This window comes from Corvus moneduloides, chromosome 7, assembly GCF_009650955.1.
Source record: "Corvus moneduloides isolate bCorMon1 chromosome 7, bCorMon1.pri, whole genome shotgun sequence".
NCBI classification, from domain to species: Eukaryota; Metazoa; Chordata; class Aves; order Passeriformes; family Corvidae; genus Corvus; species Corvus moneduloides.
Window position 1 is genome coordinate 16,032,303 of NC_045482.1, and position 20,776 is coordinate 16,053,078.

Genomic DNA, 20,776 nt, shown 5'->3' on the forward strand with positions numbered 1-20,776 from the left:
ACATAGTTTATACTTCAAGCAGTATCAGACTGAAGCAAGCAGATCCTGAAATTTTCATAACTATCCCAAATTTAAATATCTTCCTGACAAAAAAGTCTTATCTGGATCTGATTTTTGTTTGATGCTAGAGAAAAAAAATAACATCATTTTTACCAGCAGTATGACTGAAGTCGTCCTGATTTTTCTTGTGGGTACACTATGTGACACTAAACATGTAGAAATCATGTGATATAAATGTGACAGAAGGCATGTAGGATAAATAATTCATATTTCCTTGAGGACATGAGCTAAATATTCCACTGTTCAATTTCATTTCTGTATTAAAAGTAAAAAATTGAGAAGGTAAAAGCTTTTGTTGGAATGGAAACAGATGATTAAAACCAGATGTAAAAGTTAAACAGAAAGGAACTTATTTTTTAAAATACAATCTATTTGCTTTAAGTATTTGAAAGCAGGAAATTTTTTCCCTTGTAACATTATTGTTATCAGTCATTGTTGACTTGATGTTAATAGAAACACACAAACTTCTGACCATCTCATAACTTCAAAAGTGGCAAGCTTTATATTTCTGTCATTTAAAAATTATCACATGTTCATAAAAATTTTAATTGTTTATTTGATTTAGACATCATCATTAAGCTGCCTGCGTTTTTTTAGTTTGCAAATACTAGCCTGTGTTTTTCTTCAAGCTGGATTTTTCACTGACTATTTAAGTGTTTAGCTACAGAGAAAAACATTTCTCTGCTAATTTAACAAGTCTCTACTTAGAAATAGAAATTTTATATCTTTTACACAAGATTCTTTGGATATTTTATGGTTTTTTGGTATAAGCTAGCTTGACCTCCCCCTCATTGCATTTGCTGTCATTCTCAGTCTTGTACAGAGTGATTAGGCTCTCTGAAATCTATTTGCAAAAAGAAATTAAAAATGAGCCATGGTTCAGGTAGTACCAGTGTACGGACTGTTCCTCCCGTTTGTGTTGCTGTTGATACTGCTGCATGCCTAGAGTAGCCATGAAGTTGCCACCTTATGAGATGGATAAATTAAAGAGCAGATCAAATTTCTGAAGTTATTTTATGAGATCACAGCAATATGTAATTTCTTATTTTTTTCAGATCTGCAAACTATAGCATTATGACTCCCTTGCAGGAATCACAGCAGTGAAACTCTCTCTCTCCTTGGCATTTTCTGCCTCTCTTGCTGGAGGTTTCCTTCAGGTTGTTTTCAAACACAAGTGCAGCTGATAGTACAGAACTCCAATCTGTCTTTACTTATCTCAGCATTCTCAGGGAGGTCCTTTTCGATGTGGAACTTGGTAACCTCAGACTGAAGTTCTCCATTTACCAAAGCAGCTAAGCACATGCTTGATTTTAAGCAAATAATTTTAAGTAAGTCTTCTTATGAGGCAGTTATGTGCTTAAAGAGTTTGCTAGATAGGCAGGAATAGGAACAGGCAGACGAGGTAATGTGGTAAAACACCTCCCATTCCAGCCATAAACAAGAGTAGTCTTCTAACTCTGATATCTGTTCCAACAGCAACTCTAATAGCACAGTTAGCTGTGTAGTGACAAAGCTGGGCTAATGGAAGTTCACAAACCAATATGCTGTTCCATGGTCTGAGGTCTGCACAAGGCCTACACAGGTGTAGAAAAAAGCAGTTAGACTTAAAATCTTTTTTTTAAATGACAGTATTTGTCTGTGTCAAATTAATTTCACAAAATTTGTGTTTCTGCACATTGTATGCTACTGTTTGTTAAGCTTAACTGCTTGGAACATCCAACAGAAAAATTGTGAAAGAAACAAAAACAACCCTAGAGCACCAAATCTATGTATTACCTAACACAATTTTAGAATTCAAAGTTATACAAAATAAAAAGTTTAAACAGTGTATTCTAACAGTGTGCAGCCACTTGTCTGAGCTCAGCTTACTTATTTAGTCTAGTGATTGACACATGCATTTGGTGTGGCTTCTTGGATGTTTTGTAATGAAAGAAAGTAAGACTGAGTCTCACTGATATGATGACTTCTGACTTGTCCATTTGCCCTGCTAAAATGCTTCTTTATTGTTCTCTTTGTCTTGTGATTATGACTTAGGAAATTTGCAATGGCTTGTAAACTGCACTTCATAAACTAAATTGAATTATAAACCAAAAGCTCTGGAACAGCTGAGGTTTCCTCAGTGAATCCCTTTTGTGCCTCCAAAGTTAGCCTTGTCAATCAAAACCAAGAGGGGTGTATGGTTACAGAGAGTGAATCCCCTCTCACAAGATACTTTCTTTCAGGAAACCAATCAGAACTGGCACTGACATGATGAGGCAGACCTGTCAGCAGAGCTGGGGTATATAAAGCAAAACAACTATGTTAGCACTTCTGAGCAGTCGTGCATTCCCCGCCTCGCCTCGGGTGTAGGGATTGCAAAAAAACAAAACTACACTGTCAAGACTGTGTAGTTTTGTTTTTATGATTAGAGGCTCTACAATTCTCATGCTGGGATTGTCTAAAAAATCTTACTCTGGATAAGGACGTCGTTCAAGAAGATTTCGTTGGGCTTAGCCCACTCTTGCAGGCACTTTGAGAGATCAGGTTAGTAGCATGTTTCTGCTGGTGTAATAAGGGTTTTATCAGTCATTAATAATCCTGTTACAATCTATTTTTTATAAATTTGCTCACAGGGGGGGTATAGATTTCAGAGTATAGACGTGAAACACTTAAATCCTCTGTCAAGATTATATCCTTAATTTCTGGAGTAAGCGTTGATAACTCTCAGCAAAAAGGTTTTTTCTAGTGTATTTTATTGCTAAAGACTACATAAATTAAGATTTTAAAAGTGCATGGAAACATGTGCTTAACTTAAAAACTCCTTTCTGTTGGGAGTGTTCAAGGTTACGCTACCGCGAGATAAACTGAGAAGCTCCAAGAATAGCTCTGATAAAATGCATATGGTATCAGCTAAGCGTTGATGACTTTTTAAGGGAAACAACTGCTAAGGTATCAGTTACATGGCAGCTCTGGAACACTTGTCTGCTGTCATTCATGGCTGTGAAGGTTATTTCTGGAACATGACATTTTAGATGCATACTTTCAATTCTAATTATACAAGAAGCCTTATAAGATCAGATGTTCATCACCAGAATTTGCTTGGACAATGGAATATAGAGACTGTGGGAAGTCAAGGACAGTTCTATTTAATTAAATTATTTCTGATCTATCCTGCAAATTACATATATGTACAAGCTGTCATAATGTTTAATTGTAGGGTAAAATTATTTCCATTTTTTTTAGCTGAGCTCCAAAACATAGTTGTAACTGGACCTGAAAATCCCAATACAATATCCAGTTCTGCTCTTATGCACCTATTGCATGTATGCATCAGGCCCTGATTTCTATGAAGGAACTCATGTAATGAAGAATTTTCACCCCTGTGAGAGGTAGAATAAACTTGATTCATAGTGAAAGAAACTTCACTTTCTCATTTTTAATTGAAGCTTGGGGCTGTTGCAAAATCAGGCACAAAAGCCAAAGTAAATGGAAGTAAATATGTGAGTAAGATTGGCTTGAAAAATTGTGGGGCTTTTGTTTTGAGACCTGATATGCTCTCAGTGGAATTTTTTAATGAGGAAAAAAGGTAACTTTAATGGATGTATGGTAATATTGAGAAGATGCTAGCTACATTTTTAAAAACTGCACAGTTCAACATCAGTAAATAAATAGGTCATGCAAATATAAAATATCGACACACAAGCTTTTCTAGTGGCAGTACGTTATTTCAAAGTAGGATCTTGTGGCATAGCAAGAGAAAGCAAACTTTCTTTCAGATTTCACATGGCTTTGCAGTTGTTCAAGCCATCATCAGTGGCTACCTTATATCCTAGCTCACATTTCGAAGATGGCTGGCTTCCCATATTCAAAATTCCACTGAGATACTCTCTAAGAAAGAGGAGAATTTTATTTGCATCTTTAATACCAATATGCTTCTGTAAAGTGAAATTATTCACTACTTACAGGGTGCTTTTAAAACAGTCTCTTGGCATTTGGTTAATCATTAAGCTAAATACATTGCAGACCTTCACGTTTTTTTAAATTGCAACTTAGTGTCTTAGTTATGAGTTGTCTTCTCATTGCAGAATGCAAATATTTTGCACCAGCAAAATATTTTAAAAAATTATACAAGGAAATTACTTTCTCATAAGATAAAAAAGTTAATAGACAAAGAGAGGCAGGCCAAATGACCTGTGGAAGGTCACACAGTGAGTCAAGCAGAATTTTGTCTCCTGCTGCATACTTGCAATGCCAAAGCACAGCTCTGCTAAATATAAAGGTTTCCCATCCAACTCAGCCAAGCATGCTCCAAGAGTAATTTGCTTTACAACTTTGTCAAAACCCACAGTCTTTACATTTTGCCAGGTCATTCCGATTTAAAACTGAGAAGAGTAGATTTTTCAGAGAATAACTACAAATATTCTTAAAATCTTGCAAGAAGTGTGTGCATATAATAACATTTCCACCATTGATAACTAATTATGGGCTTTTTTTGCTTGCAGAGTGCCTGTAAAGATGACGACAAAAGCACCAACATTTACACAGCCATTACAAAGTGTTGTGGCACTGGAGGGTAGTGCCGCAACCTTTGAGGCTCATATTAGTGGTAAGATTTTGATTCACTCTTCCAAGATTTGCTATTGTTTATCACTCATTTCTTTTCTAATGAAAAATGATGACACTTTTCATAGATCATAATCTGATATGAATGGGTAAAATGAGTTCTGAAACATGCATATGTATCCATATCACGCAGTGCTGATCAGCACTGTGAGGTGCTGTCAAATATCCACAAACATACTGTATAAACTTACACGGCTGTCCAAGCAGTAGCCAATTGTCCTGCCATGCCCCTGGTGTCTGACTCTCATGTATGTTAGAACCATCAAAACTGGAGTGAAATACCTTTAAATGTATATATGTAAAAATACACACTGTGCTCATGAGGGAACTTCATGTGCCTGCAGAAAGAATAATCCCATTTGGATGATGACTGGACAGAATTAAAAGTCAGGGTGCAAAAAGCAGGGTTTATGCTAGCTCTTCCAAGACCTTTTGTTAAGCTTTACTCTAGCTAAGATGTATTTCTGTGCCCTTAAATTTAATAATTCCAGAGTTCTAGGAGAGGGATTAAAAGCACAAAATGTAGGCCCACCTGGCCACTGAAGAGGGTAGAAAACCCTAGTATGCTAAATAATAGATGTATCTGGTGATCCTGATGGTAACATCAGGCTGGATTAATACAATTTATGTTGGCTATGCAATTTAAAGATGCCAAGCAATTTAAAGGATGCTTGATTTCTCCAGTCTACATACTACTAAAACACCCTATCTTGTGAAAAACACCATGCAAACCCCTGAGATAATGTTACCAGAGACCCAACACCCTGTTCTAAGAGTATCTCTAACCTCAGCAGTGACTAAGGGGAAATGGCATATGTTCCTGCTGGTGGAATTATATTGTCTTACAGGCATTAGCAATGTGATGGTCCACATACCATAAAGCACTTCTCAGATTCTCTGTGACAGGTGCAAACACATGATCTGTGCAACTGTAAAGATCTCTGACATCTATGGTCCATGTATTTCATCCCTTGCTCCCTTTGCATAACACCGGCTCACCCAAGGTGTTTGAACATGTCCTGCAGTTTGCATCCATGACATTTTTTCATGCCATATTCTATTATTTGGCCCTTACTCTTCAGTTAATTGCCCTGATTTTCTCTTCTTTCTTCTGCACTGTAAATTTTCTGTGAAATTTTTTTCCACTGATGTTTGCAATACTTATTATTATTATGAATCCTTAAATATATAATCAGAAAAAGTTAGGATGCTAATATTATTATTCAACGTGTGATTTTGGCTAATTTCGTTTGTGTGATATTATGGAGTACTTGTGAGAGGAACTTGATTTCTTACTAAGTGAAGCCGCAGCAGTTTTTCTAATAGCATATGCCATATTTGTATGTTAGTCTCAAATATCTTGTGAGTCAACCTCTTGTTGGGTTTTTTTTCACACTGTGAGATTCTGGTATCTCTTTCCTGCCCTACAAACATCCAGCAAGCTTGAAAGATCTGACAGTGGCTTGGCATTTAGTTTTTCTACAGCATAAAAAACAGGATAGGTTTTTACTGTAACAAATTGCATAAATAAAGGACTACACAGCTTTATCCTGCTGTAATGTTTGCCCTTTCTATCTGTCATGAATTATTGTCCATTTGAAATTCAGAATTTTTCTCTATCTCTAATAACACTGCTCTTTTATATAATTCAACTATTAATACAGAGCTACAGTTCAAATGTGAAGAGCTCAGTTAATCTAAGGGTATCAAGAAGAGCTTAGCAACCACCTGAGATGCAATTTTGCTGTGTGTAAACTAGAACAAATTAATTGTGCTGTTGTATTAGACTGTGAATTAAGTGTCACATTACATAGGGTTGATATCAGATGAGTATACCCAGCATGTAACAGAAAGCACAGAACACACAAACCCTGTTATTAAAAGCAGCGAATGCCAGAGCAGCCACGACATCGTCACAGGGGGAGTCCTACTGGGTCACCAGTGACTGAGGAGTCATGAGACAAGAAAGTCAGAAGTGTTGCTGGCATTAGAACTGTGCCAATGCTCATGTCTCCACAGTGCTGATCAAGTTTGATTTTTTTCATAAAGAACTGACCTGTACCCTTTATTGAACTGATATTTAAGGGTATTACCCAGTGCAAGACAGCCCTTAAATAGTGCTCACTTCTGAAAGCAGCACACAGATCATACACAAGCTGGCAGTTCCTCTCACATCATTGTGAGGAGAATCTTATTGAATTCAATTACTGAAGAGGTGAATCTGAGGCACGTCTGGTCAATTTTCTTCTTTTTGGCATTAAAGTTCAAAAAACCTCAAGGACAGTTTTAAAATGAAAAGAGATTGTCCTAATAATTAATAGATAAATCATAGTGTCATTTGGGACATGTAGAAGTAAACCCCTACTCCATACAGACCAGGCACATATATCTTTATTCTGAGTTAGATCTTACCTAGCTCTGGGACATGGGAGTGCTAGTAAATTTATGGACTCGAATTTTTGATATAAACTTGGGCTCAGATTTCTAAAATGGTTTCTAGCTTTGGATCCCTTGTACACAGCAGTTTGAGACATCAAAACAGACTCCATTTTGAAAATGCAGACCTTTTTCAACCTGCCACAGAAACTCCCATGTTTTCTAATCATCATATAATACCACCACAAGAAAATAGAACTTTTGACAATGTTTCAAGAAATTCACTATTGAGGACATGTTTCTGGGAGGTTTCCTTGCTTAAAACAATTTTAAACTAATTTTCACAAATATTGAGGACACATAGCTCTGAATGAAATCACTGGGGTCTGCTATATACTCTATGTTTATGATGATAATGCCTAAGTTGCCCTACACCAATAGCACAAAACTGAATTATACTATCCCATCAGGACTCTTTGATAACTTCCATCTGTGAAAGTTCCAATGCTTAAATGTTCTTTTACCCTTTTGATTTCTCATCCTCCCTAAAACTGTCCACATTCTGTGTGTGCAAGTTTCTGTTTTACAGTTCTCTTAATACCAGTGCTTTACTGTGAGTAAGATTTTAAGCTTTCCTAACCAAGTCTGGTGGGACTGCAGTCAACCAGTAAAAGCTTCAATCTACATATCACAGCTTCTCTTTCACTTTAGTCTCACACCATCATTTTCCTGGTACATTAAAATCCTTAATAATTTATTTGGTTTATAGGCAGGATACCCTAGAAAGGAAGCAGAATTCTGTGCACCTGGGGTTTTCCAAACCACAGAGATTAGAACTGGGAAAATTAATTCATCTGTAAATGCAGTCTCAGATCTCAGTCCTGAGCCCCTGTGCAGCACAACTGATGATTTGGGTTGAGTGGATATGTACATGAAGTGAATTTGCAGGGATTTTAATTTCTAAGAATTTATGTTCTAGGACTATGAAAAAGATTTTGAGCTGGAGCCATCTCCTTAAATTACGTGTTCTCCTTATGTGAGAATGTGGCTCATATAAGAAGTTTACTTGTTCATCAAATGGATTTAAGTTGCTCAATAAATTTGGCTGAGTAGAACACTGGGAAGAGAATTTCTACAGGGAATCTAAAATCACCATTTGAATCCAAAAATTAGCTGTAGGTACAATTGAAATTTTTCTGACCAGAAGACTCTTGTTCATGACCCTGGCAACAAAAGAATTATGTATTTGAACAGCAAGTTGATTCCAGATGACTGCTGTTGATCAAACTCAAAAAGTTCCAGAAAGAGAAATTAAAACCCCCAAAACTTTGCTAGCATTTGATTTTAATGTCTACAGCAGTCACTTTTTCTGTCACTTCATTTTCTAAAACCATGGTAGTGTTAGAACAAATGCTTCATTTGGTTGGAAGTACTGATCTTTACATTATCTCCAGACTATTGGACTGGATAAATATTCTAGCAATAACAAATCCTACTTACATACTAGAAAATAAGTTTTAAAAATACTGCACATGAATTAAATCATCCCCCTCGTGATTTTAATGAACATCTATTTCTTAATAGGGTTGCCAAACACTACAGTCCTCTCATTATTCAAGTGATTTCCTAAATACAGGAGCCAGTGCAGCTGTCCTATTGCTCTGTGCATTTTAGAGACCTTTCTAAAAAGAAATTCCTTTGCCACTGAACATATAGCCATGCCTATGGCATTATGCTCCACTGTAACTGTGCACACCTGAGTGTGTGTTCTGGTAATTTTTTATATCTGGCATTTCATAATGTCTTAACCTCCATTTATCCCCATTTCTCTGTAGGTTTCCCAGTTCCTGAGGTGAACTGGTATCGGGATGGCCAGGTTCTCTCTGCTGCAACCCTGCCCGGTGTGCAGATCTCGTTTAGTGATGGCCGCGCTAAACTGGTGATCCCCGCCGTGACAGAAGCCAACAGCGGAAGATACACTGTCCAAGCCACCAATGGATCTGGGCAAGCGACTAGTACTGCTGAACTACTTGTGACAGGTACAAAGCAGCTAAAGAAAGGCACCTCTGCCTGCTAGCAGTGTGAAAGATAGAAGAGTAACACATAATCAAACAGTTCCAATTTTAAGTACGTGATCAGCAAAAAAATGGCAAACCTCATTCCTTTTCCTAAAGCAGTCTAGGATTCAGCATGTGTTCTCACCAGTAACGTCTAACAGTGTCCTTTATATTTTAACTGTATAAAGTTTGATCTTAATCTCACAAACCCTTATTCATAATTACAAGCTTCTGGCTCAGTCCTCATACCTCTGCTCCTGTGGTCTGTCCTACTGGCTGCATTGAAATTGCTTGTAAAAGAAAGGATAAAGTTCTGCAGGATGGAGCCATTAATGATATCTAATGGTATAAATTATATTTAACAGAATAAGCCACATAAAGGGCCATACCGAGAGACTATACTTAATGCCTATGGTTACAAATACTGTATCTGTAATTCTAGAAACATTTGCAATCATAGGTATAATCAGAAATATCAGAAATTTTAAATTCTTGAATAAAGCTAAGGGTGTTTGCATTTTGGCATATCAACTCCTAATGTTTTGAATATTTCAGAAGGTACTATCAGTAGCATGTGAAGAAGAAATAGACCTCATGCACTTCTAGTAATGAAAGTTTCTAGTTATTTGCAGTTCTTTTTAACAGATACCATTGTTTTTCTATTTACTTCTTCAATAAAAATGCAGCTGGAACAGCGCCACCAAACTTCTCACAACGACTACAGAGCATGACTGCAAGACAAGGAAGTCAAGTTCGACTTGACGTGAGAGTGACTGGAATCCCTACACCTGTGGTGAAGTTCTATCGGGATGGAGTAGAAATCAAAAGTTCCCCCGATTTTAAAATTGTACAAGAAGGAGACCTTTACAGCTTAATAATTGCAGAAGCATATCCTGAAGACTCCGGCACCTATTCTGTAAACGCCACAAATAATGTGGGACGTGCTACTTCAACAGCTGAATTGCTAATTCAAGGTAATAGAGCTAAAGTTGCAGGCCATGAAAATCAGAGCATTAATTGTAGTGGTGCAATATGCCCCACTTCATTCCAGTTATATCAACAAGTTAATTTATAACTTCTTTCTCAAGAGTTATTAACTTGCTGTGAAAAAAACAATGTCTTTGATGAAAATTGCATAAGATTTTTGTCTGAGAATTAAAAGGACTTTTTCTCCAGAATGGGTCTTCTTTAAGTGGAGGATATAATTGATGGAAAGAAGTATGGGATACCTTGAGTTGTTCTCATTTTGGTCTGTAAATCTCTCAAAGTTTTATTTGTAAGCTGGCTTTGACAGAATAGATACATTAGACTGCATAACTGTACATGGTCTTGCAAATGAGGCTGGTAAGGATGAAGACAGAGAATTTTAGCAGGGAATCATGCTACCCAGAGCAGTCTTGCTTGGGTTTCACCTCAGTCAGGCTTAGAGATGCTGTAATCATTTTAGATCCAGGACTGATATGAAGAATCTACAATGAATGTATTTTATTTTGCTTTGAATTTTTTTCTAATGACTTGGTAATGCAGTAATATTGCTTCAACTGTTTTCACAATTACCCGTCTGTAGATATTGAAGGCAAAACAGATGGTTGCTCATTTTTATTTATTTTTATTATTTTTTTTATTTATTATTATTTTTCAGTTGTGTATACAGATTTTTATATAATTGAAGTTGACCATTCACTTTTTTCTCCAACTGTTGATATATGATTGTTGCCATATCCAATTCTTTTGACCACGTTTTCTCTTTCAAAAGGCGAGGAAGAAGCCGTTCCTGCTAAAAAGACGAAGACAATTGTTTCGACTGCTCAGATTTCACAAACAAGACAAGCCAGAATTGAAAAGGTATAATTTTCAAAAACAAAGCAGGTATGGCTAAAGTGTGGAGGGTTACTTCTACAGTATCTCACCCTAGTTTTCTTTTTCTTGCTTTTCATTGTAGAAGACTGAAGCCCACTTTGATGCCAGATCACTTACAAGCGTTGAAATGATTGTAGAAGGTGCAACCACCCAACAGCTCCCACACAAGGCACCTCCACGAATGCCTCCTAGACCTACATCAAAATCACCAACCCCAACAACTGCTGCAAAAGCACAAATGGCACGACAGCAATCACCATCACCCGTTAGACAATCACCATCGCCCGTAAGACATGTCAGAGCACCAACACCCTCACCAGTAAGGTAAAATTACTATTCTTCCAGGCAATACTGGTTTTGGAGTCATTTTCACATACAGCAGTAATGCTGCAGAATGAGAGCATGGTACATAATGAAAGAATGCACAGACCTATTACTGACTGGGTCTATTTTGATGGCGAGCTGTAATGTTCTATATTTGCCACTGCTATAGAAGTGCATGCCTCCTATGTAGATTTCTATCCCCTATTGTAGAAAATCCCATTTGACTGCTCTACATGGAGCCAAAGCAGCACTTGCAGCTCCATTTCATGATGAAAGAGACGAAAACAGTAGAGCAGTTGGCCCTCGATTATTTTAGATGAACAGAGAAAAGAGCAATGACACTGATGAGTGGCAAACAGAACAAAAGGATATTTTAAAAAAATTGGCTCATGTTCTGTGTGTGCTGGTAATAACTACAGAAACAATGTTTTGAAGGTAGGCAAGCTAAATGTGGCTATGGAAAAATGAAGTTTAGCTCTGCTGCATAGAGGCTCTAGAGAGGTAAAGTGAGTGATTTGAAGAGCAAGGCTCATGGTATGGGAGACCCCATGAGGCCTGTGCTGAGGGGCAGGTAAAATGAAGAGTTTTGAAAGTCCTGCAGTTTCAGTATCCTGAAGTACAAACATCATGGAAGGAATGTCTCCAAGCTGAGTGCTCAGAAGAGTCCCATTTAAGTTGCCAGAGCTGGCTGTGCTGGTGAATTTTGCCCCATGAGAATAACTTGCAAGGACAGGAATAAACAGACTGATAGCAACAAGCAGTAACTAACAAACCGCATACATGAAAAAAGAATTCAATAGTGCCATCTAGAGTACATATGGAACTAGAAGTTTATCCTCCCTTGCTAGTAGACCCCTTTTCAGCATACAAGACATTAGAAAAAATAAATCTTAAAATTACTATGATGATGCTGCCCCCTACTGCTGCTATTTGCTAATGTTCTCTTGGAAATACAGCCCACAAAATTCCACTCAAAGAAATTCTAAGTTAGAAAATCTGTTTAAGAATTTTGGAAAATGCTTTAAAACTGTCTGCTAGGATTAGGATTGAATTTTTGGAATATCAAAATTTAGAAACTAGCACTTGTCAAGTGGATTATTGTGTCTGAGATTTGTAAATATAAGTGTGGGGAGAAATACAGGCACTGATAAACTTGCCTGGATTATGAGTACATATATGAGTGATACATGGAAATAAGATGTAGTACAGGAGTACATCCAGTTGTTTTGCTAGGTGGTTGCCACATGACATTTTTATAAAGATTGTTTACAATTATTATTTTGTCTCTCTACAGAAACTGGACCATGAATGTATTATGTAGTATTTACAGCCTGTGAGCCTTTTATGTTATTCCTATTAGGAGAATCAGGATAGAGCAAATGCAAAATCAATTTCAAATATATTTCAAATATATTTGGTTGAGTGAAATTTCTTTTACCACTTGCTCTTATTTCTTTTTGGAAACTAAGCTACTACAAAGATAGGTTACAGTTATGAGGATGACAAAAACATGCATTAGGCATAATGTTAAAAACAAGTTAGCGTAATTTACAAGTAGAACCTCTCAAAAACTTTTCTTAAAATCCAACTACACCTTACTGAAGATATCCTAAATGGGGAGTGAGTTCACATTCAGGCTGAAGTTGTTTACACAGTTATCACTCTGTGGCAGTAGATTAATGATATTAATACTCTAATTTTTTCAATAGGTCAGTTTCTCCTGCTGGCAGAATCTCCACCTCACCTATCAGACCAGTGAAATCTCCATCTCCAATCCGTAAACCACATGTAGTGACAACAGTTGGGGCTGATGTCCTTCCTCCTTGGAAGCAGGAAGGATATACTGCAACCATGGAATCTCAGATGAAGGAAACAAGAGTATCTACAAGCACTACCCAAGTGACTGAAGAAAGATGGGAGGGGAGATACGGGGTCCAAGAGCAAGTTACTGTTACTGGTGCTACTGCTGGCGAGGTGGTCACTGGTGCTAGAGAGGTAAAGTCTATTTCTGGAAAAAACACTGGGTTTGCTTTATGTGGGGTCTCACCACAGCTGGATAGATCTGCTAAATGGAGTCTGAGAGGCTGTGTGTAAAAACACGTGTGCATCTGCTGTTGAGAGAGTTCTGCCGCAGATATGGAAATGCTTCTTTGCAACATTCTGTCTCTGTACTTGTTTGTGCTTCTTCTGAATGTACGCAAAACATGAAAAAATGTCTTTTGATGTGACTAATATAGGTGAGAAAGGACAGTGAAAAAACAGCAGCTATTGCTACGGTGGTTGCTGCTGTGGATCAAGCCATGGTGAGAGAACCAGCTCCAGGTGTTGTGGAGCAAACTGCTAAAAGGACAGCAATGACTGCAGTCCACGTTCAGCCTGTTCACGAGCAGGTAGAAACAGAGCACAGACATTCTATGATTTCCCTTTATCCCTTCATCCAACATGCAAACAAGGCATGATTCACTGTGAAGAAATAACAAAATATGACCCAGTGCACTGCAAAAGCATGCATACTCATCTAGAACACCTAGACTGCAAAGGAATGCTCAGGCTCACTTACACAATTGCATTCCATCATAACAGGATTGAACTAATTACTCTTTTTAAGTTTAAGGATGCTTTCTCTAAAAGTGATCCTCTATTCTTTCTTCTTATTTATTCCCTAACGTTATTCTTACAATGATGAATTTTTTTCTCTAATATCTCATTTATAATTTCCCCAGTAGGAAAAAAATAATTCTCCTTTAGTATTTTTCCTCTCTTCTCTCTTGTTTTTCCTTCCCCTCTTATTTTGATGATCAATTTTTCAAAATGAATTTTAAGGCTTTGGTTTTTTTTGTTTGTTGCTATAAAAATCAGATGAAAAAGGAGGCAATGGTAGTAATTACCAGTGATAAAGCCACAAAACAAACTATGATATCAAGAACTAGAGAAGGAATTGTCACTTCACAAGAACAAAGGCACATCTCTCCTGAAAAGGTGAATAGAGATTTTACCTCTGATTTTTATGCCCAACCTTGTTCAAAAATCTGATATCTCATAAAAAAGACAAGCCTATGAACAAGACAACTGTTATTATTTGTTCCTTTTATGCATGTTCGCTCTTCCAGTTTACAGTGCTATCATTTTCCTGTCACTTATCTTGGATTACTGTCTTTCCTTTTTGATTTCACTTCCATTATTTATACCTAAGAATGTGATAGATGAAGTTGCAAAACATTAACCTAGACAAACCTCTTTTTTTTTTTTCATATATTATATGGTAATTTACTAGATAGTATTCTTGATCATTTAAAGAATTAGTAGAAACTATCTCTCATATTTTGTTATGGGGGGGGGGGGTGTTTCAGATTTTGTCTCTAAGCTTACCACTTGTAACCTGCTTTGTTTGTTGGCAGCACAGTGGGTCAGAAAAAAGAAGGAAAAACTCATTCTGCATTGAAATCAGTTTTGAAAACACCGATGAGTGATTTGAATTCAGATTATTTTAGCAGGTGTTTTATCAGAAAAATGTGATTTAAGGGAAGACCAGCTTTTATAGAGAATGCTACATTTGCATTATAGTAGAAATGCATGAAGCAGAAAATGTAACCTCTCTTTAAAGCACTGAGAAACTGAAATCCACCTAGGCATTAATCTGAACTTGGCATTTGAAATCTTTTCAAACTGAGAGTTTCCTAAAACTTATTTTTAATATACTACACTTTCTCAGAGTGATTATAATGCAGGACAGTTTTTCTCTGAGCCAATCTTTTTTTAGTACTGCTTTAAGTATCAAGCATTTGCGGAATGTTTTATTATTTTTATGTTAAATGTTTTATAAAAAGTCCATCGTGCTTTTGTTATTGTTTCCAGACCAGATGGTTTCAAAATACAGTTTGACATCTTTGCTCCCTCTAATTTCTATGCTCTTTTCCAAATATATTGAAAATCCCATACCTTATGTTTTAAAATAAAATATAATTTAAAGTTCTTTATTTGTAAATGTCCAGGTGAGAAAAGAACCAGAGAAAACTCCAGTACCCAAAGTAATAATTGCCACAGACAAAGCCAAAGAACAAGAAAGAATAACAAGAGCTAGAGAAGAAATATCTACCAGACATGAGCAAGTGCACATTGCTCATGAACAGGTAAATAAATGTTACAATGTTTAGTTCGTTGTGACACTCTGGTTTACAAAATCCGTTACATAACTTTACTGTCCTTCTTTACAAAGAGAAGATTACTAAACAAAAACTTAAACAAGGTATTCCAGACAAAAATCTCTGCAGGTCCAGTTCTCCTGACCTCATAGCAGCTCTGTCTGCAGAGGAGTGCAGCTGCCCTTCTTACAGATCCTTTGATCATTAAGGCTTTTATTGCCACGGTACACAGAATTTCATCTGATGCTTAATGACAAATTCATCTATGGAGGTAGATTTCTGAATATAAATTTTAAAGGTTATTTTTCATGGTATGATATGTAGTGTGGAGTTTTATTTAATGAAATTCAAATTTGTGAGAAGGTTGAATACATCTGTTAGACCATATTGTGGAGCCACTCAACGGATGGGGATAGCTATTAAGTCAATAATACTAATTTCTGCACAAACGGATTCTACAAAACATAATGATCTATCACAAACTAGGAAGTACAAAGATTATTCTCTCATTCACATAAAAATTAATGCAATATATTAATGACTTTGCATGAACTTCTCTCAGCATATAAGATGGGCTATAACTTGAGTACAAAGTCTGAAGACGTTTCTCTCTCTCTCTTCTTGATATACATTTAGAAACATTATCCTGCTTTCCAAAAAAGTTGTGTAATCTTGACAACAGGCATAATCAATTACTATTGTTTTTCTTTACCATAAAAAATAGATAAGAAAGGAAGATATGAAACCTTCTGTACCTAAGGTAGTAATTACTACTGATAAACCTAAACCACCGGTCATAATATCGAAAAGTAAAGAAAGAGTTGCCACCAAACAAGAACAAGTGAGCATAACACATGAAAAGGTGAATAGCACTGTTATAACCATACTTGGGTTTTATCCTTTCTTCTTTACAAACTTCATGTTTTCCTCAAAAAGAACTAACTCTGCATTTCCAGCTCATTTTTTGTAAGATAATTCCACTTACAAACTTTGAGACCTAATGCTAATTAGACTAAATTATTTCACCTTGATCTTCTTCTCTTGTTTCCATTAACAGGATGCTTATAATTATCTTCTGACTGATGTTTGGAATGGACTGACTGACTCCCGAAATGCATTTTAACTTTATTTCTTTTAAATAATTACTTTTATTTAAATAGGTGCGAGGGTATAACAGTACTTATCAGTATACAGATAACACAGAGATGTGTGCAGTGCACAAGGATCTAACCCTCAATTCTCCTTCCCTGTTCCCATTTCAAAATGTTTTCTCATTGTTCAAGTATCTTTTATGACTGAATGCAACTGAAGCTTCTATTTCTGCTATAAAAAACAGATTAAAAAGAAAGCTGAGAAAACTACTCTAGTTCTGAAAATAATTGACCATTGCTAAAACAAAAGCACCAGCCACAGTGTCCAGAACTGGAGAAGAAATGACAACCAATACATGATTACAATTTGGTTTGTCTGCAAACCTCACCTTTTAAGAACTACTTTGGTAAAACAGAATGGTCTCGAATTCCTGAAAACATACCCATTAAGTGGGTTGATTGTCAAGTAAGAGTCAGTATGATTAAGTTTCTAGTGCTGAGGAGGTGAGGTTTATATTCCATCCTGCTAGGAAATGTCACACTTTAGGCCATAGTCTGATTTCTCTGTGACAGTCTCCTCTCTATCAATGGCTTTTAGGTAATGTTTATTGTTCAAATTTCTGAGTTTGAAATCTTTTTTCTACCCAAGGATTCCTTGTAACTGTGTGGTTGTCAGATGAAACAACTTCTCTTTATTGAGGTTTGAATGGTTCTTTGTTCAACACAAACTTTAACATCCATTTAGGTCTGTCCACCTGGTTACTTATTACCATCAGACACTTGTTGGCGCTGCTTTGTTCCCATAGGCCTGCCACAGTAGGAAAGATCTACAATACAGCCAGGAACTCTTATGTGTGGAAGAATAGCATAGTTGCCAACAGCTGTTATTTAAAATCTACAGTGTAATACATTCATAAAATACCTCTATAAAATATAAGCAAATGAGCAAAGCATATAAAACTCACTCAGAGGAGTCAGACTGCTAAGCAATTTGAGTCTCTTGTTAGATGATGTAAATTTAGGGCCAAATTCAAGTCAGTATAAACAATTACTTTGAAATTGACAGTGATACTGAGTAAGAGGTCCCTGTTACCTAAACAATACTTTAATAAGAAAACAAAATCTCTATAAATGATCACATTTTGGCCTCACCTAAGTAATTTTAGTTTAAGCTGATAATGATTTTAAAATCAATATGAAATGATCTATTAGGGGTTTTTTTCCCATTTACAAGGCATACATATCATATGCTCTGTTGCTACATCCAGATCAGTTATGACAGTAATAGTAAACACTAGTAGGAGTCACCCTATTATCTACTGTTGGCTGACTGGGCAGAAGTTTGGACCTGATAACACAGAAGCTGATAGTATTTATGAGTTATTAGAAACAAACACAAGTCCTGATACAAAAGCATTATTTCCAAATTATCAGACATCTCAGTCTCCCTTCTTCTGAAAAATCCTTTAAAATAGATCAGCACTGAATTAAGAGATATACCTGCTGTAAAAATTTTTATGGGTCTGCTTCTCAGTAAATACATTTACATCAGATGCTAGATGCATTTTTTACATTTGCAAGAGTTATATGGAGCTGATGAGCATACTTTAAAACTATGTGCATGTTTACATACCTGTATACTCTTAGAAGAGTGGACACAAGTGTGACTGTAAAGTATTAAAATTGGGCTTGCAGACAAATATTGATATGTATAAAACACAGAAGCATAGATATATTCTGAATGTGCAGAGATAGCACTTAGAGAACATATATGGTTTAGAATCTACTGATTCTTAAGGGTATTTACAGGTGCATACTTTTGATCTTTTCGTCATTACTTTTACACAATCATACACCCTCTCTTTGGAATATACTGAGCATTATAACTATTTGTCATATATGCAAGTTTTCAATATAATTATGAATACATGTACAAATTCTGCTGATGTTGTTTGTAGACTCAAGCTGGGAAAAAGGCTGAAGCTGTAGCTACAGTCGTTGCAGCAGTTGATCAGGCACGTGTTCGATCACCCTGGCAACCAGAACAAGCAGATGAAGCTTATGTAAAGCAGAAAACTTTGGAATATGGTTATAAAGAGCACACTGTAACAGACCACGTTTCTGAGGCCCCAGCAGAACGTCATGTTGTCACTAAAGAAGTTAAAACAGTCTATGTTCCTCCTGAGAAACATATCTCAGCTCCTGAAAAGCAGGAAGTTCATATATCAAAAGAGGTTAGACTCTTTTTTATATTATGTTCTTTCCAGAATCTATGTCCCAGTGAAATCTGTTTCAGTTTAAAGAACAGCATCACTTTCAACAACCTTTTTCATTACTTTGTTTAGATAAAAAGAACAACAGAAATTGAGAAAACAATTCATGTTGAACCCCCGCGACCTCGCACAGCAAGTCCTCACTTCACGGTCTCCAGAGTTGCTGTTCCTAAACCAGATCATACATATGAGGTAAGCTGAAGTTGTATCCAAGAGGAACATGCTCATTTTCAATAGCCAGTAGGTCACCCATTCCATCTGGCTTTTCCTCACACACTCCAGTGTGGTCCTTCCCCAAGAGGAAGAGTTGTATACTCCTTACAGCTATTTTTGTTGGCTTGTTTGACTAATAAAGAATACTGCTGTAAACAGACAAATTGCTAAAATAGAATTTGTTGTTATTATTAGTTATTTAACTAATCTTATAAACTGTTTGAGGATGCAGCTTCAGTACTTCATGACATATAGTGAAATTGTAGATATTTGTCATGCAAGTTATGTTTTTTAAAGAGCAGAAGTATCCTTCATTAATCTTATTATGTGTATCAGTTCACTTGCATACTGCTCTTTTCTTCCTTACTAATTAATACATACTAAGCTAATTTTTTAAACAGAAAAAATCCAGACTGACTGTGTAATATGACACTATCCATTTTTAATGTTATTCTTTCCACTCTTCTGCTTGACTCCTTTACATAATATTAAAATTTCCCAGTTAATTAATTTTCTCATTTAAGCATATTTTCTCTCTTCACCTGGAATTTAAAAATTATTTTCCTCCAAACATAATTAAACACTGTCACAAATATTTTATTAAATATTTGTGCATTTTTTTAGAAGTCATGTCACCTATAATAAGGTTTTGAAATCTCTTCAGTTATTTTAATCACTGGAAGTTATATAATTATTACTAATCTTTCTTTCAATATTAGACTGATTAAATGGAAATCTAAGGCTTCAAGTGAGTAAATGGAGAGAACATTTCTTGTGCTACACTTAAGAGCTTCTTGACCATTGAAAGATCAAATTCTGCAGTGAAAAAGAAAATATTTAAATGTTCGATCAAAAATAATACAAGGGTATTATATCTATGGTATTCTACTACTGCAATCTAATACTCTTATTTTCACATATAGCTTTTGCAGTGTCAAAACCAAGTAACTAAGGAAACAACTGCTCCATATGCAATCTGCTCAAGAAATGCACTCTCTCCTTCGAAAATAAGACAACAACAAAGATGTAACTCTTTCTCTTCTGTTCCCTAGGTTTCAATAGCTGGGTCTGCCATGGCTACTCTGGAGAAAGAGTTATCAGCTACTTCTCCTGTGCAAAAGATCACCAAGCCTGTGAAACCACCTCAGCTAAAGCCTCACGAAGTCAGGACAAAAGCAGAGCCAGTCGCCCCTCCACAGTTTCCCTTTGGAGAAGCTGCTGAGAAGTATAAGAGTCACTATGATGTTGAGACTAAAAAGGAGACAAGGATTAAAAGTGAAGCAGTGCGGACAGAACACTTGATGCTGCATAAAGAAGGTGAAGCAAAGGTATGTTCTTAGGCAAATTTCTGTCTGACTGGCTTTCATCTTAAAAATATAGAATGGCCTCACTTTTTTGCTGTTTTCTTATTGCAATTTTCCACTTTTAAAGCATTTTGCTGCCTTTTATCTTTTCATTGGTTTACACAAATCCTTGTGAGGACCTAATATTTACCTGTTACTTTCAAGAGTCCACATTCCCTGATTTATTTTCTTATTTAAATTATGCTGTTTATGTCCTTGGCTTTGTTCATTAATTGTTCTCTAAACAACCTAGGTGACAGAAACTGCCAGAGTTCCTGTGCCTGCAGAAATCCCTGCTACTCCACCCACCTTAGTCTCAGTAAGTAATTTGTATGTAGTTTAGGGGAGTTACACTAGATTTTCACCCATTCTGTTTTCTAACTTTTATCACTGAATACCTAACCATTAAAAATTGGCTTTATTTAATTTTTAAAC

The 20,776-nt window shown here is 36.2% G+C and overlaps 1 protein-coding gene across 1 annotated transcript in view; it reads left to right on the plus strand.

Annotated features, from left to right (window-relative positions):
• Positions 1-2,372: 2,372 nt before the first annotated feature.
• LOC116446415 (titin-like) overlaps positions 2,373-20,776 on the plus strand; it is a 245,290-nt gene continuing 226,886 nt past the window's right edge. The window contains 15 exon segments of the mRNA XM_032114190.1: positions 2,373-2,583; positions 4,542-4,645; positions 8,874-9,077; positions 9,782-10,069; positions 10,852-10,940; positions 11,038-11,279; positions 12,989-13,274; positions 13,517-13,669; positions 14,139-14,258; positions 15,272-15,409; positions 16,146-16,283; positions 18,471-18,746; positions 18,858-18,977; positions 20,051-20,326; positions 20,595-20,660. Of these exon segments, the coding sequence (XP_031970081.1) occupies positions 4,555-4,645; positions 8,874-9,077; positions 9,782-10,069; positions 10,852-10,940; positions 11,038-11,279; positions 12,989-13,274; positions 13,517-13,669; positions 14,139-14,258; positions 15,272-15,409; positions 16,146-16,283; positions 18,471-18,746; positions 18,858-18,977; positions 20,051-20,326; positions 20,595-20,660 (2,487 nt within the window). The 5' untranslated portion in view covers positions 2,373-2,583; positions 4,542-4,554.